At 46.3% G+C, this 13,350-nt stretch overlaps 1 protein-coding gene and 1 long non-coding RNA gene across 2 annotated transcripts in view; one reads left to right on the top strand and one right to left on the bottom strand.

Moving 5' to 3' along the window:
- The window catches only part of Pebp4 (phosphatidylethanolamine binding protein 4), a 235,862-nt gene that overhangs the window by 129,263 nt on the left and 93,249 nt on the right, over positions 1-13,350 (top strand). The window contains exon 4 of the mRNA XM_052732847.1: positions 8,666-8,764. Within this exon, the coding sequence (XP_052588807.1) occupies positions 8,666-8,764 (99 nt within the window). The remainder of the gene's footprint in view (positions 1-8,665; positions 8,765-13,350) is intronic.
- The window catches only part of LOC128107218 (uncharacterized), a 72,725-nt gene that overhangs the window by 31,183 nt on the left and 28,192 nt on the right, over positions 1-13,350 (bottom strand). The window lies entirely within an intron of this gene.

The raw sequence follows: 13,350 nt of genomic DNA, 5'->3' as shown, positions 1-13,350 counted from the left end.
GTACTTACTTTCACACGGCTCAAAAAGCCAAGTGACAGAGTGACAATATGGAAGCCTCTTTGCCACCTCCATCCCATCTACCTCTAGCACTACCACCATCCACACCCTTGTTAATTATTTCAAATATGATCCTGTAGTTTGTGAATGAGAAATGTCTACCACAGTCTTGGGCATTTGAACACCTGATCAGCAGTTGGTGGCTCTACCTGGGGAGATCAAGGTGGTACAGCCTTGCTGGAAGAGGGACATCATTGAGGCAGACTTTGAATTCTCAGTCCACTGTTTCTGCCACCAGCCTTGCTGTGGGATGTTCTGTATGGCAAATGTGTTGCTGATTAGTCAATAAATAAAACACTGATTGGCCATTGGCTAGGCAGGAAGTATAGGCGGGACAAGGAGGAGAATAAAGCTGAGAAGTGGAAGGCTGAGTCAGAGAGACACTGCCAGCCGCCACGATGACAAACAGCATGTGAAGATGCCGGTAAGCCACGAGCCATGTGGCAAGGCATAGATTAATGGAAATGGATTAATTTAAGCTGTGAGAACAGTTAGCAAGAAACCTGCCACGGCCATACAGTTTGTAACCAATATAAGTCTCTGTGTTTACTTGGTCAGGTTTGAGCGGCTGTGGGACTGGCAGGTGAGAGAGATTTGTCCTGACTGTGGGCCAGGCAGGAAAACTCTAGTTACAATGCCTGATGCTTGTTGTTACACCTCCTCACCATGATGGACTCTTATCCCTCTGGAACCGTAAGCCCAAATAAACGCTTCCTTCTTTAAGTTGCCTTGGTCATGGTGTTTTATCACAGGAACAGAAAAGTCAATGATACAGCTGGTTTATGCAAATGCAAGCACATTTGAAGAAATGCTTTATCCTTCTAACATGAAACTAAGACATTAGATGGATGGCTCCTTGTCTCAATTTTCCTACTTTATCCTGGAGAACTTTCCAAAGCATACATGGGGCATTGCACACATGGTGTGAGTGGGCAGCACACAAGTACATATATGTCTGTAGAGCCAGAGGTCAGTGTTGAACATCTTTATCAATTGTTCTGCATAGTATGTTTTAAGACAGGATTTCTCACTGAACCTGGAACTTACCAATTAGGTTTGTCTGGATGGCCAGTGAGCCCCAAGGATCCTGCATTCCTGCCTCCCCAGTGCTGGGATTATAGGCACACACTGCTACAACTGACATTTTAGAAATGTGAATGCCCAACTTAGGTCTTCATGCCTACACAGCAACCTCCTTACCAGCTGAGCCATCTCCCTGGCCCTCTTTGTATTCTGTTTTGCTGTAGAAGAACTCTTAACCACTTAGCAATGATTTACCCTCAACAGATGTTTAAGTGGCGGTACAAGTTTGTTAAGTTTATAGGTATTGATTAGCAACTATCCATACTCCCTCCCTACCAAGCAACTTCTGTTCTCTCCGCTACTGCCAGTTTGTCTATTTCTAATACCATATACAGGTGGAATCCTGGATTATTTGTCATTTTATGGTGGTTTCTTTTATGTAGGATAACATCTTCAAAGTTCACTCATGTTGCATATTATAGTCATTCCCTTTTAAATGCTATAAATAAATAAATATTCTACTGTGTACACAGATGGTCAGTGACTTAGGAAGGGTTGACAGGGTTTTTTGGCTTTGCAGTGGCATGACTAGCCGAATGAGCTTCCTCAGCCGAAAAGCTTCTGGTTCCTGTCTCCTCACGCTTTATATATCTTTCTCTGCCCAGCCATCAAAGGCATGTGTGCTTCCTAGTACTGGGATTAAAGGTGTGTACCCCCCGCTGTCTGGCTCTGTTTGTCTCCCAGACTGAGTCAATCTCATGTAGTCCAGGGTGGCTTTGAACTCACAGAGATCCAAACAGATCTCTGTGTCCCAAGTGCTAGGATTAAAGGTGTGTGCCACCACTGCCTGGCCTCTATGTTTAATCTAGTGGCTTGTTCTGTTCTCTGATCTTCAGGCAAATTTATTAGGGTACACAACATATTACCACAGTATTTGTCTATTTTCTGTTGCTCTAACAAAATATCTGAGGCTAGGAAAGCATATAAAGAGGAGAGGATTGTTTGGTTCAGCATTTTAAAGATTCAAGGGCATGACAACAACTTATACTTGGTGCTGGTGAGGACCTTTTAGTAGGTGACATCACAATGTCAGGGAATATGCAAGGATCACATGGTGTGTTGTCCAGGGTTTTGTTTTTTTTATATCAACTTGATGCAAGCTAGAGTTACCTGAAAAGAGGAAACCTCAATTGAGAAAATGCCTCCATAAGATCAGGCTGTAGAGTATTTTTTAAATTGTGCCATCCCTGGGCTGGCGGTCCTGGGTTCTATAAGAACCCAGGCTGAGCAAGCCAGGGCAAGTAAGCCAGTAAGCAGCACTCTCCATGGCCTCTGCATCACCTCCTGCCTCCAGGTTCCTGCCCTGCTTGAGTTCCTGCCCTGCCTGTCTTTGATGATGAACTGATAGGGAACTGTGAGTGAAATAAACCCTTTCCTGCCCAAGTTGCTTTGGGCATGGTGTTTCATCCCAACAATAGCAACCCTAACTAAGACACATGGTAAAAAGGAAGCCAGAAAGCAATCGGGGATTAACTGGGATCTTATTAATTGTATTAATCTCTTCCAAAGGCTTAGTTTTAACAGGCGGAGGACCACAATTACCATCACAATGAGGACCAAGATGGAAACATATGAAGTCTTGGAGGATGACTCACACTCAAACCACAGTAGTGATCTGGGGTGACCTTTATCAGATGACCACCCTGGACAGGTCCATGCAACACAGACTCACCCAAGAAGACTATTGGAGTACTAGGCAGAGTCCAACAGGAGCATAGAAGGGCTGCAGGAGGGCAGGGAGGGGGTGCAAGGAAAGCCAAGGAGGAGGAGGAGGAGGAAAGAGAAGCCTACTGTGGGCAAGAATGCTCCTTGGTGCTGTTTGAACAAGAAGGAAGATTCTGGACCTTTGTACAGTGGCTTTATTTTTTTTATTTTTTATTTTTTGTTTCCATTTTTTTGTAGGTCTGAATCTTTGTTCCTAAGCACAAAGGCAAGCATTTTTGGCTCGGAAACGCTAGAAAATATAGAAAAGCATAAAGAGGAAAAAGATTCCGAATTACCTCACCCCTAAGAGAGCTGTCAGTCACACGCATCCGCACTTCCTGTTTTTCTAGTGTTTTGTGGGTTCAACAGGAAACACCACCCATCATCTCATGGGTTTGAACACCCGCTGCCCAGCTGGTGGCGCTGTTTCGGAAAGTTGTGGAACCTGGAGGAAGTGTAGCCTTACCGGAGGAAGTGGGTCTCCTGTCCTGAGGCCTTGAGAGATCCTAGGCTGGCCCCACTTCCTGTCTGCTCTGGGCTTCTCGATGGTGCATGCCATGTGATCAGCTGCCTCCTGCTCCTGCTTGCCTGCAGATCCTTCCACTCTATGGTGGACTGTATCTCCTCAGTTCCAATCCCACATTAGCCTTCCACGCTTGAGTTGGTTTTTTTTTGTAAGACATTTGTCACAGAGACAAAAAAAGCAACCCAGAGGGTAACTAAAGAGAAGGTATGTGCATGTGACCTCTTCAAGAAGACAGTGAACTTGTAGGTTCATTGGGTTTTCGAACCTACCCTTGCGTCTTACATATTTTAAAACTCTGGGGATAAATATTAAAAATATACATATATAGGCAAAGATGGGATTTGATTTTATATTTTGCTTGTATCTCACTGTTAGTGAAATTCAACATTTGTTCCTATGTGTATTGATCACGTGTATTTCTTATTTTTAAAACTGACTTTTAGTATTGCCTAGTCTTCCCCTGGGTTGGTTACTAGTCTTTTTCTTATTGATTCAAAAAAGTACTTTATATACTAAGAATACTGTCCTTTTTCATAGATCTTGTAACGATCTCCCCTCAATTTGTTGTCTTTGAATTTTATTTTACATTTTTTAGCCATATAAAAGACTTTAAAATATATCCAGTCAGATTATATCAATCTTCCCCTTCATGCCATTCACTGTTAACAGTTTGGTATGTATTTTTCCAGACATTTTCTGTGCATATGGAGATATATCTATAAATATATATATATATAGCTAGATATATAAAGTTTCCTGCACATTTAAGATGTCATACACACTGCTCTGAAACTTGCTTATTTCACATTAGTAATATAAAGATCTCACTCCAATAGCATATTCTGTTCCATGAATTCAATGTTCTGTTATTCAACCAGCTTTCAGAGGTGGTCTTTTTCCACTTTCATTTTTAATTTCTACAGTTTTCTGATGTCTGAAAGAAATAGAACCCTCGATTTATCTAGTCCATATAACAAGCCAATTAACCCTGAGCTGGTTAATTTTAGCCGTTAAATTGACACAACATAAAACCACCCAAGAAGAGAGTTTCAGTGAGGAATTGTTGGTCTACGGGGGATGATCTTGACTGATAACTGAGGTGGGAGGACCCAGTCTGAATAGGGGTGGCGCCATTCCATGATCTGGCCCTTGACTGTGTAAGGGAGTGAACAGGTATCTTAGCAGAAGTAGTAAGCAGGGATGGCTGTATTCTCTCTGTGCTCTTGACTGCAGATGTGATGTGACTTGCAGCTTGAGTTCCTTAACCTGGACTTCCCCAAAATGACGACTGTAACCTGAAATTGTAAGCCAAATAAATCCTTTCATCCCTTATGCTGCTTTTGGTTAGGGTGTTTTATCAATGCAATGATGACATCACCATAGCATTTATATATTTTTAATTTGTTTTTGGTTTTGTTTTTCTGAGATAAGGCCTTGCTTTGTAGCCTTGGCTAGAACTCACTGTATAGACCAAGTTGGCCTTGAACTCATAGAGATCTGCTTTCCTCTGACTCTCCAGTGCTGGGATTAAAGGTGTACACCACCACACCTGACACCCCATAGCATTAATAATAATATACCACCCTCACCCTTCCGACTTGATGCAACTCTGTCACATATTAAATATCATATGTTGAAAAGCACTATCACACATTAATATACATACGTTGAAACTCAAGTTTCTCACCAGATTTTCTATTGTGTTTCTTGTACCTGTCTTTCAATGCCACATTGTTCTAATGATTTTAGCTTTGTAATATATTTTTATGTCTTCAAAGTCAATATCTTCTCCTATTCCATCTCTTCCAGTGCTGCCTTTGATAATTTTTTCTTTTAATTGCTTGTTTCTTGAATTTAATTATGAGTTCGAGAATCATGTGTGAAATTTGCAAAATATTTACTTAAGATTTTAGTTAGAACTATGGTTATACTAATGAATTAAAGCCTTTTTGAAGTTTTTGTAAAATATTTATTTCAGTTTAAAAGCAGAATCTCCAACTAGTCAGTTTTGTGTGTGTGTGTGTGTGCGTGTGTGTGTGTGTTTTAAGAAATCATACACTCTTTTAGCATGTTTATTCTGAGACAGTTTAGATTTTTGCTACAACTGTAAATGGGGTTTTAAAGTATATTTTATTACTATTGTATATAGAAACGTAATGGTTCTGTGTATTTTGGTATCAGCACACTTTACTGTTTTATTAGTTCAGTTATTTTCAGGGTTTCTGAAAAGGGATTCTCATCTAGACAATTGTGTCATTTGAAGAAAAAAAGGAAAAGGGGAAGGTTTAGTGGGTTTATTTCTTCTTTCACTGTGCTTGTACCTTGTCTTTTGTTTGTTTTCCTTATTGCTTAGCTAAAACCAGTTCTGGAATGCATCAAACAGGCAGGCTCCGCCTTCCGGAACTCCACTGGGATCACACACACACTCCTGTGTTTTCCTCTTTTTATCTTATCTCACTGAGTCCTTGGAGACTTGCTTGAGTTTATCCTTGAATTCTCAGATGTAGTTTCCTGTAGTGTCTAATATGTGGCTCATTGTTCCTTTCAGATTTTAACACTCTGCAATCAGTGCTTTTATCTCTGTCTTATCTTCAGAAAGTAAAGTGTGGTCCCCGATGCTGCATCCACGGTCTCTTTGGATCCACATCTCCCCCGTGCCACACTGGCCCCATCTCAGTCCTCTTCAGCTCCACAGCTCTGTGGCTCCCCGATTCTCTCCTAACACTCTTCAGCTCTCTTGTCTCCACACTCCTTTGAGTTCCTGGGTTCTTCTTCTGGTTCTCCACGAGTTGTCCCTGGATGGTCTTTGAGATGTCCAGACAGATGCTAATTTTCCAAGTCTTGGGAAACACATGAAAAGGCCATCTCTGCCTGTTTCTTCCAATGACTCGCTCACCAGCTATATTGCTGGTTTTGTGTGTCAACTTGACACAAGCTAGAGTCATCAGAGAGGAAGGAGCCTCAGTTGAGGAACGGCCTCCATCAGATCCAGCTGTAAGGCGTTTTCTCAATGGGGGAGGACCCAGCCCCTGGTGGGTGGTGCCATCCCTGGGCTGGTGGTCCTGGGTTCTATAAGAAAGTAGTCTGAGCAAGTCAGTAATCAGCACCCCTCCATGGTCTCCGAATCAACTTGCTTTTTGGTCATGGTGGTTTTTTTTGTTTGTTTGGTTTTGGTTTTGGTTTCAGCAATGGAAACCCTAAGACACCAGCGCATTGTCTCCCAGCTCAGCTCCGCACGGTCTACTGAGGAGAGAATTGCAAACTCCCTCTAGACTTCTCCTTCTCTAAGCAGCCCCGTGTCTTTGCACAGGCTATTTGCGTTACCTAGAGAGAGATTTTTCTGATCCTTCACCTGCTCATCCTCGGAGACCAAGCTCAAACCCGTGTTCCCAAGGTAGAAAAAGTCAGGCCGTCCTCTTCTGCATGCCCCCAGAGCTTCATAAATGCTCCTCTGTTGGAGTGCTTGGAACACTGGGGAGCAGTTATGTGTGCGTCTGGGTCAGGAGGAGGGCCAAGACGCCTGTACCCCTCTCCAACCATTACTTTCTTGCTCCTTTCTTCCGGTAGATCACCGGCCTAAGTCTCCATCCAAGTTAAGCCTAATTACCACAGTTAACTAGCTTGCCACTGTGGAATAGAATCCTATTCTCCTCCCTACCCCCAAATTACCCATAATTCCTCCCTCCTAATAATCTTGCCTCTAAGTCACAAAAAGCCGTGACACGGACACCATGCCTCCTTTATGTGGCGCTTCCTGCATGCTAGGCCAGGACTCTACCAAATGCTCCACACTCCCTTTCTCGGGACACACCTTTCTCCAGGTCTCCCCTGCCTCCGTGGCCTCGGTCTCCTTTGCCAGGTTCTGCCTTCTTCTCGGTGTTAGCATGCTCCAGAGCTCAGTCGTGGGCCCTCTTCTCTCCCCTGGGTCCACTTTCTGTGTTGCGCGCTTACGGACTCCATGTCTGTGGCTCGCAGGTGTTTCTGTTCATCTGGCTCTATGATTATCCTTGACCTCGGGATTCTGAGGCGCGGACTTAGATTGTCTTCTAGCCCACCTTTCACGCTTACCAGATCTGAAACAAGAAGCCAGTGTTCTCTGTTCTCTGCTCCTACTCTCTATTGCGTTCATCGGCCCAGTCGCTGGCCACGCACGCATGGGGGCCCACACGCGTAATCCCAACACTCCGTGGCAAGAGCAGGAGGAATGTGAGTTCAAAGTCAGCTCGGGCTGCACAGTAAGACCCCGCCATCTCAAAGACAGAACAAAACAAACAAAATGGCCAGGTGCTCAAGCCAAAATGAAAACCAGAAGTCACTCCCCATTTTCGTTGTCCACGTCCCCCTCTCTGCTCTGCTATCCAATCCATCAGTCAGGCTTGTTGAGTCTAACCGAAAATGCTTCTCTAAGCCACCTATTGGTTTCTGGTTCCATCTTTACCATTGTCATCCAAGATATCATCACCCTTTCCTATCCTCCTGCTACCTCTTAAGTCTCCTGCTTACCACTTGCTCTCTATCGGCAGTCCGCACGATCTTCCAAAAAAGTTAAAAAAAAAAAAAAAAAAAAAGGCGCAGCACTATCCTAAGTGACCCTGCTGTATCCCAGATCCTCTCTCTCTCTCTCTCTCTCTCTCTCTCTCTCTCTCTCTCTCCCCTGGCATTGCCTTTGTCTCCTCAGCCCACCCTGTCACGCTTTCAACAGAGCACTGGTCACAACTGGGTATGTCCTTTCCTATGTGTCCATTCTTATTATCCATGTCTTAAAACAAAACTCTTCCGGGCAGGTGGGTCTCACTATGTCATGTTCTGATAGCTGGAGCAGTCTCCAGCACACGGGGGTTCAGCTAGTGTCTGTTGAAGGGATGGCCATGCCCCAGTGGCTCTGACATGGAGCAAGCCCCCACTGATCCATTGGATGAACAGTACCTGCAAGTGTGCCGGAAGTTTGCTCCTGGAGGGCAAACACCCTGCTGGTGGGCTTTTATGGTCTCCTCCATGGTACCTGGCAGTGGAGGCATGGACTCTCATCGCCCAGGTATTTAGTAAAATCTTGTTAGATTTACGTCTTCATCAAGGCCAAGAGTCCTTAACGACTATTTCATAGACTTCATTTTTTTTTCTTAGAATGAGCATGCAGCATGAGGAAAATGCCATGAGAACAAGAACGAAGCAGGGAGAGTGGGGTGGGCACTGGCTGCATTCTCAGCTGGACAGTGGGTAGAGTCTTCCCCTTTGGTATTCTCCTACCGAGTGCCAGTCGCGATGTTACATTACTTCTTGATGCATGTGTTACAGGGTTCATACTACGTGCTGGTGATGGTGGATCCAGATGCCCCCAGCAGGGCAGACCCCCAGATGAAATACTGGAGACACTGGCTGGTGGCCAACATCCAAGTAAGGAGCCCAACGGGTGTTTTCAGAAGTGTTTGGAACTGTAGCTGAGGTCATCATCCTGTATGGTTTCTTAGCACTCACCTGAGAGGGCTGGAGATGAGGGTGAGCAAGGCTTTCTGGGTCAGATGCCCAAGTGTTCTAAGAACGCCAAAAACACATCTAAACATGAGCTGTGGTGGGCTAGAGAACAAGGTCTCAGAATAGGAGCAGGAGAAAACTCCAATTCCGTGCGTTTGCTGTTCTTTGTGGTAGAAGTCTCTTCTCTGGTACCAACTTCAAGGTATTGAAGACTGAAGAACTGACTCACAAAAGACTTCTGGAAGTCTAAGAGTTGCCACAAGCCCATCACTGTGGATTTGGTGGGGGGAGATGGTCTCCAGTTTGGTTGGCAGGGGCTGGGGGATCATGTGACGGGCCATCCTACTGCTGTATGAGGAGCACAAAGGAATACAGAGAGAGCAGCTGCTAGCAAGTTGGTTTCATGAGAGCTGGGGAGAAGCCTAGCTTGTGTTTTTCAGAGTATGTCTGAGGAACACACTCTACCAACACAAGTGTTAGATCTTCTGGCCTGAACCGATTTCATCTCGTGTCTCATCAAGTGGCCTTTTAGAGATACTGCTATCCTAATAGACATCACAGTCACCCTTCAGTACCCTCAGGAACCCCCATGAGTCTGTTATATAAAATAGTGTTTGAATCAAGCCTATGCACATCTTCTCATATACTCCAAATCATCTCTAGCTGATTATCACACCTAATACAATGTAAACGCTGCATAGATAGCTTGTACTGTATTGTTTAGGGAATTGATGATGGCGGTGGTGGTGGTGGTGGGGGGATGTCCGCACTTGCTCACAGATGTAATCTCTCTGTGAATTTTTTTTTCAATCTGCTTTTGGTTGAATTTGAGGATGTAGAACCCACAGAGAACAGAGGCCCAACTGTATGTAACTCACAGTTGTTTCCCAATCCTGTTCAATTATGGAATCTCATATTCGTGAGTGGCCTGGCAGCTATACTTTGCAGAAATCCACACTAGCCTGTAGCCTTTGGACTCCGTGCCCAGACAACCTACAAGCGGCTTTTGCAAAGAATGTGCCCTGTAAGATAAGAGAAACTAGCAAAATGAAATTTGAATGTGTTGTGCATTAAGAGCTGGTTTCCTAGCTCAGAGACCAGACATTCTCTGTTTCTCTGCAACATGTGAACCGCATTCTTGACTTTGAAGGGTCATCCTGAGGATCCCATGAAGAACACTCTAGAAAATGTAGAGAATACCACAGACACAAAGGCTAGTGTCCTGAGAGCCAGAGGCAGAAGCAGGGACATCGGTCTAACTAGCCATTGACTCCTGACAAGGGGAGACTCTCACACCAGAGTGGGCAGGAAAGGGAGAGTTACCCTGGCAACCAACCCATGTCCCAGCACCAGAACCCTTCCTAGGAAGTTTAGGAGGACAGCCCTCTTTAGAAACAGCCTAGCTGGAGCCCAGGTGGAGTTTCCTTTTTTTTTTTTTTTTTTTTTTTTTTTTTTTTTTTTTTTGGTTTTTCGAGACAGGGTTTCTCTGTGTAGCTTTGCGCCTTTCCTGGAACTCACTTGGTAGCCCAGGCTGGCCTCGAACTCACAGAGATCCGCCTGGCTCTGCCTCCCGAGTGCTGGGATTAAAGGCGTGCGCCACCACCGCCCGGTGCAGGTGGAGTTTCTTAAGCAGTGGTCTACTGCGGGAGCTCTTAGCAATTAGCAAAGGGACAGTGTTGAGTGTTGAGGGAGAGTCTTGGTGTAGGGCAGGGATGGCAGCAGAGGGCACAAAAGATGGGCAGCTTGTCAGATTGGCCTCCATCCAGAGCACTGTCGTTTTCCAGACTCAGGGAAAGTTCATGGGGTGGGAGCTCAAGGGAGGAATTTTCCAGGTCACACTCATAGACACCCCCCACTATACACACACACACACACACACACACACACACACACACACACACAGAGAGAGAGAGAGAGAGAGAGAGAGAGAGAGAGAGGAGAGAGAGAGACAGACAGACAGACAGACAGACAGACAGACAGACAGACAGTGAGAGTGTTCCACTCAGGATTCTCAGGCCGGGAGGGAAAAGCCATGTGGGCAGAGTGGTTTCCCAGTTGAGGAGTCCGTGGGGCTGTGACAGAGCCTCCAGCGATGTCTGACACCCCCTCCCACCCACTCCCGTCACCCTGATACTCACTCAGGACGTCTCCCTCACACCAGCTCTGTGCTGTGAACAAGGACTTAGCCCCAGAAGCCCTGCTCAGAGACACAGCAGGTGGCAGGTGGCAGGTGGCAGCTGCCAGGCAAACCTGCTAAGCCACAGAGCTTAACCAAAGCCACCTGCCAGGGCATGACCCTCACTTCCCGTGTGCCCAGAAGAGGCTCAGGTTCCAGTCACATTGCCACCCACTTTCCCTCTTCTGGGTGCCCGGCAGGAAGCTGCGGCTTTCCCTGATGGAGTCACTCGGCCCTGCCACCTGCCCCCAGGTTCTTCTAGCCAGAGAGATGGCATGAGCCAAGTGGATTCAGGTCTCAGGTCCCAAAGCCCAGTTGAAGGAAGAAGGGTGGAGGGTAGGGGTTTTGGCTAAGCTAGGAGCCTGTCCTCTAAGTTAGAGCTCACACAGAAGAAGGGCAGGCTGATACCATGAAGAAATGTAAGTTCTTGAGCCCACCTCTCCACAGAACTCCACAAACTTGGGTGGGGAGGGGCCCATTACCTGGCAACTGGCTCGCCTCCAGGTACCAAGACCCTCTCAGGAAGTTCAAGGGGACAGAGGCAGCCTGGTCACGGCCCTGATGAAGTCTTGGGCAGTAACCAAGCGTGCCTCCAAGGTACTGCCCAGTTCCCTGGCCATGCTGTGCAAGAGCTTTGCAGACACACAAAGAATATAGCTTCCACCTTGACCAAGTACTCCAAGAGGACTTCTCAGGTCGGGGAGGCTGCACTGCTCAGGGCTGGGATGGCGAATGACGTCACCCTTTTGTGGGGCTGTTTTCTTTTCTTTTCTTTTTAAATTATGTACGTTGGTGTTTTGCCTGCATGACTTTTGTGTGAGGGTATTGGGTCCCCTGGAACTAGAGTTACAGACAGTTGTGAACCGCCATGACTTGAACTCAGGTCCTCTGGAAGAGCAGCCAGTGTTTCTTAACTGCTGAGCCATCTCCCCAGCCCATGAGGCCGTTTTCAAAGAAAAGCGTTTTGGGAACTGTTGAAACTTTAATCGCTTTGTGAGCTGGCATTGCCCCATGAAATGATGGGAAAGCAGGGGCTAGAGAGTTTCAGTGACAACCCCTGCTAGCAGTAGTAGTAGTAGACTATAGCGACAGGTATTGGATGTGTGTCCCAGACTCTAAACCATTCATACCGTGCTACGCCATTGTGGGGTCCCACCATGTCCATCATTCCCCAATCTGTTCCACTGTGTCCAGGGACCACCATGCCCCCTCTAGAAGATGAAAACCTTCTCTGTCCCCGTTGCCATGACTCGAGCTCACTCCTGGATGGGTAGAGGCTTCCAGGGCACACTGCCCAGGGAATGCTGCCTTGGCATATAAAGCATACCTGGTTTGTGTTTTTAGACCCCATAAAACTACGCCCCAATAAACCACCATTACCCAAACACCCTCAGCAGTAAGCCATGTAGGAAAGTCATTGCAAACAGAGTAACAATGGCCCTGTGATTCCCAATGGCCACAGAGAGAAACTTGGAGGAACTCAAGCTAGCCTTAATATCAAGCAACCAGATATAACTGGACATCAGGCCAGGGGTATGGCCACGGAAGCCCTTCATTGGAGACCATGTTTCCAGAGGCTATCCAGACCAGAACAGGAACATGGGGGAACATCTGTAGCTGCCCCCCCCCCCCCACACACACACTCCATCTTAACGACAGGCTCACAGGGTCTAGATAGAACAGGATAAGGTTCTAGGCATGTGGGCATCTTGAAGAGTAGGAGGTAGAAAGAGGCCCAGACATAGGACCAGTTCTTGTGTAATGGTTAAGATCAGTGACTCTGGAGTCAGACAGTTCTGGTTCAAATCCCAAACCCACCATCACTGGCTGTGTGATCTTGGGCTAGTTGCTCGGCTTCTTTGGGTCTTGATGTACTCATTTGTAAAGTGGAAATATTTGTAGCCTCTGTCTCACACTGTTGAAATGTTTATCTAGGTTATTTCAGGGAAAATGCTTAGAGCAAAACCCGACAGCACAGAGCCGGCTTTAAACAGTTGGGTGCTATGCTGCTGTTGCCCTTGCTCCGAGCCAAGTACCTCTTGAGCTCCAGAATCACAAATGCAAATGAAATCCAGGAAGGTGATGTCTCACACAGGGGAGGTATGAGGGTCCAGGGGCAGGCTTGGGTGGAACTTCCTTCACCTGCTGGTTCCCATGGGCTCAGCAACAAGACTAGGCGGAAGCTCCCCACCCCTCACCCACCCCCGGCCCCCAACCTGGCCATGCCAAGGAATGCAGGGAGGCAGACATAACACACAGGAGGTGCTCCTTGGCCCCCCCTCTGAAACTCTGTCACTGAGTGAAAGAGATTCCTAATCAAAGCCAGACATGG

This window comes from Peromyscus californicus, unplaced genomic scaffold, assembly GCF_007827085.1.
Source record: "Peromyscus californicus insignis strain IS unplaced genomic scaffold, ASM782708v3 Scaffold_12__1_contigs__length_115047231, whole genome shotgun sequence".
Classification (NCBI taxonomy): Eukaryota; Metazoa; Chordata; class Mammalia; order Rodentia; family Cricetidae; genus Peromyscus; species Peromyscus californicus.
Note: the sequence above shows the minus strand (reverse complement) of the source record. Positions and strands in the feature narration are given on the sequence as shown.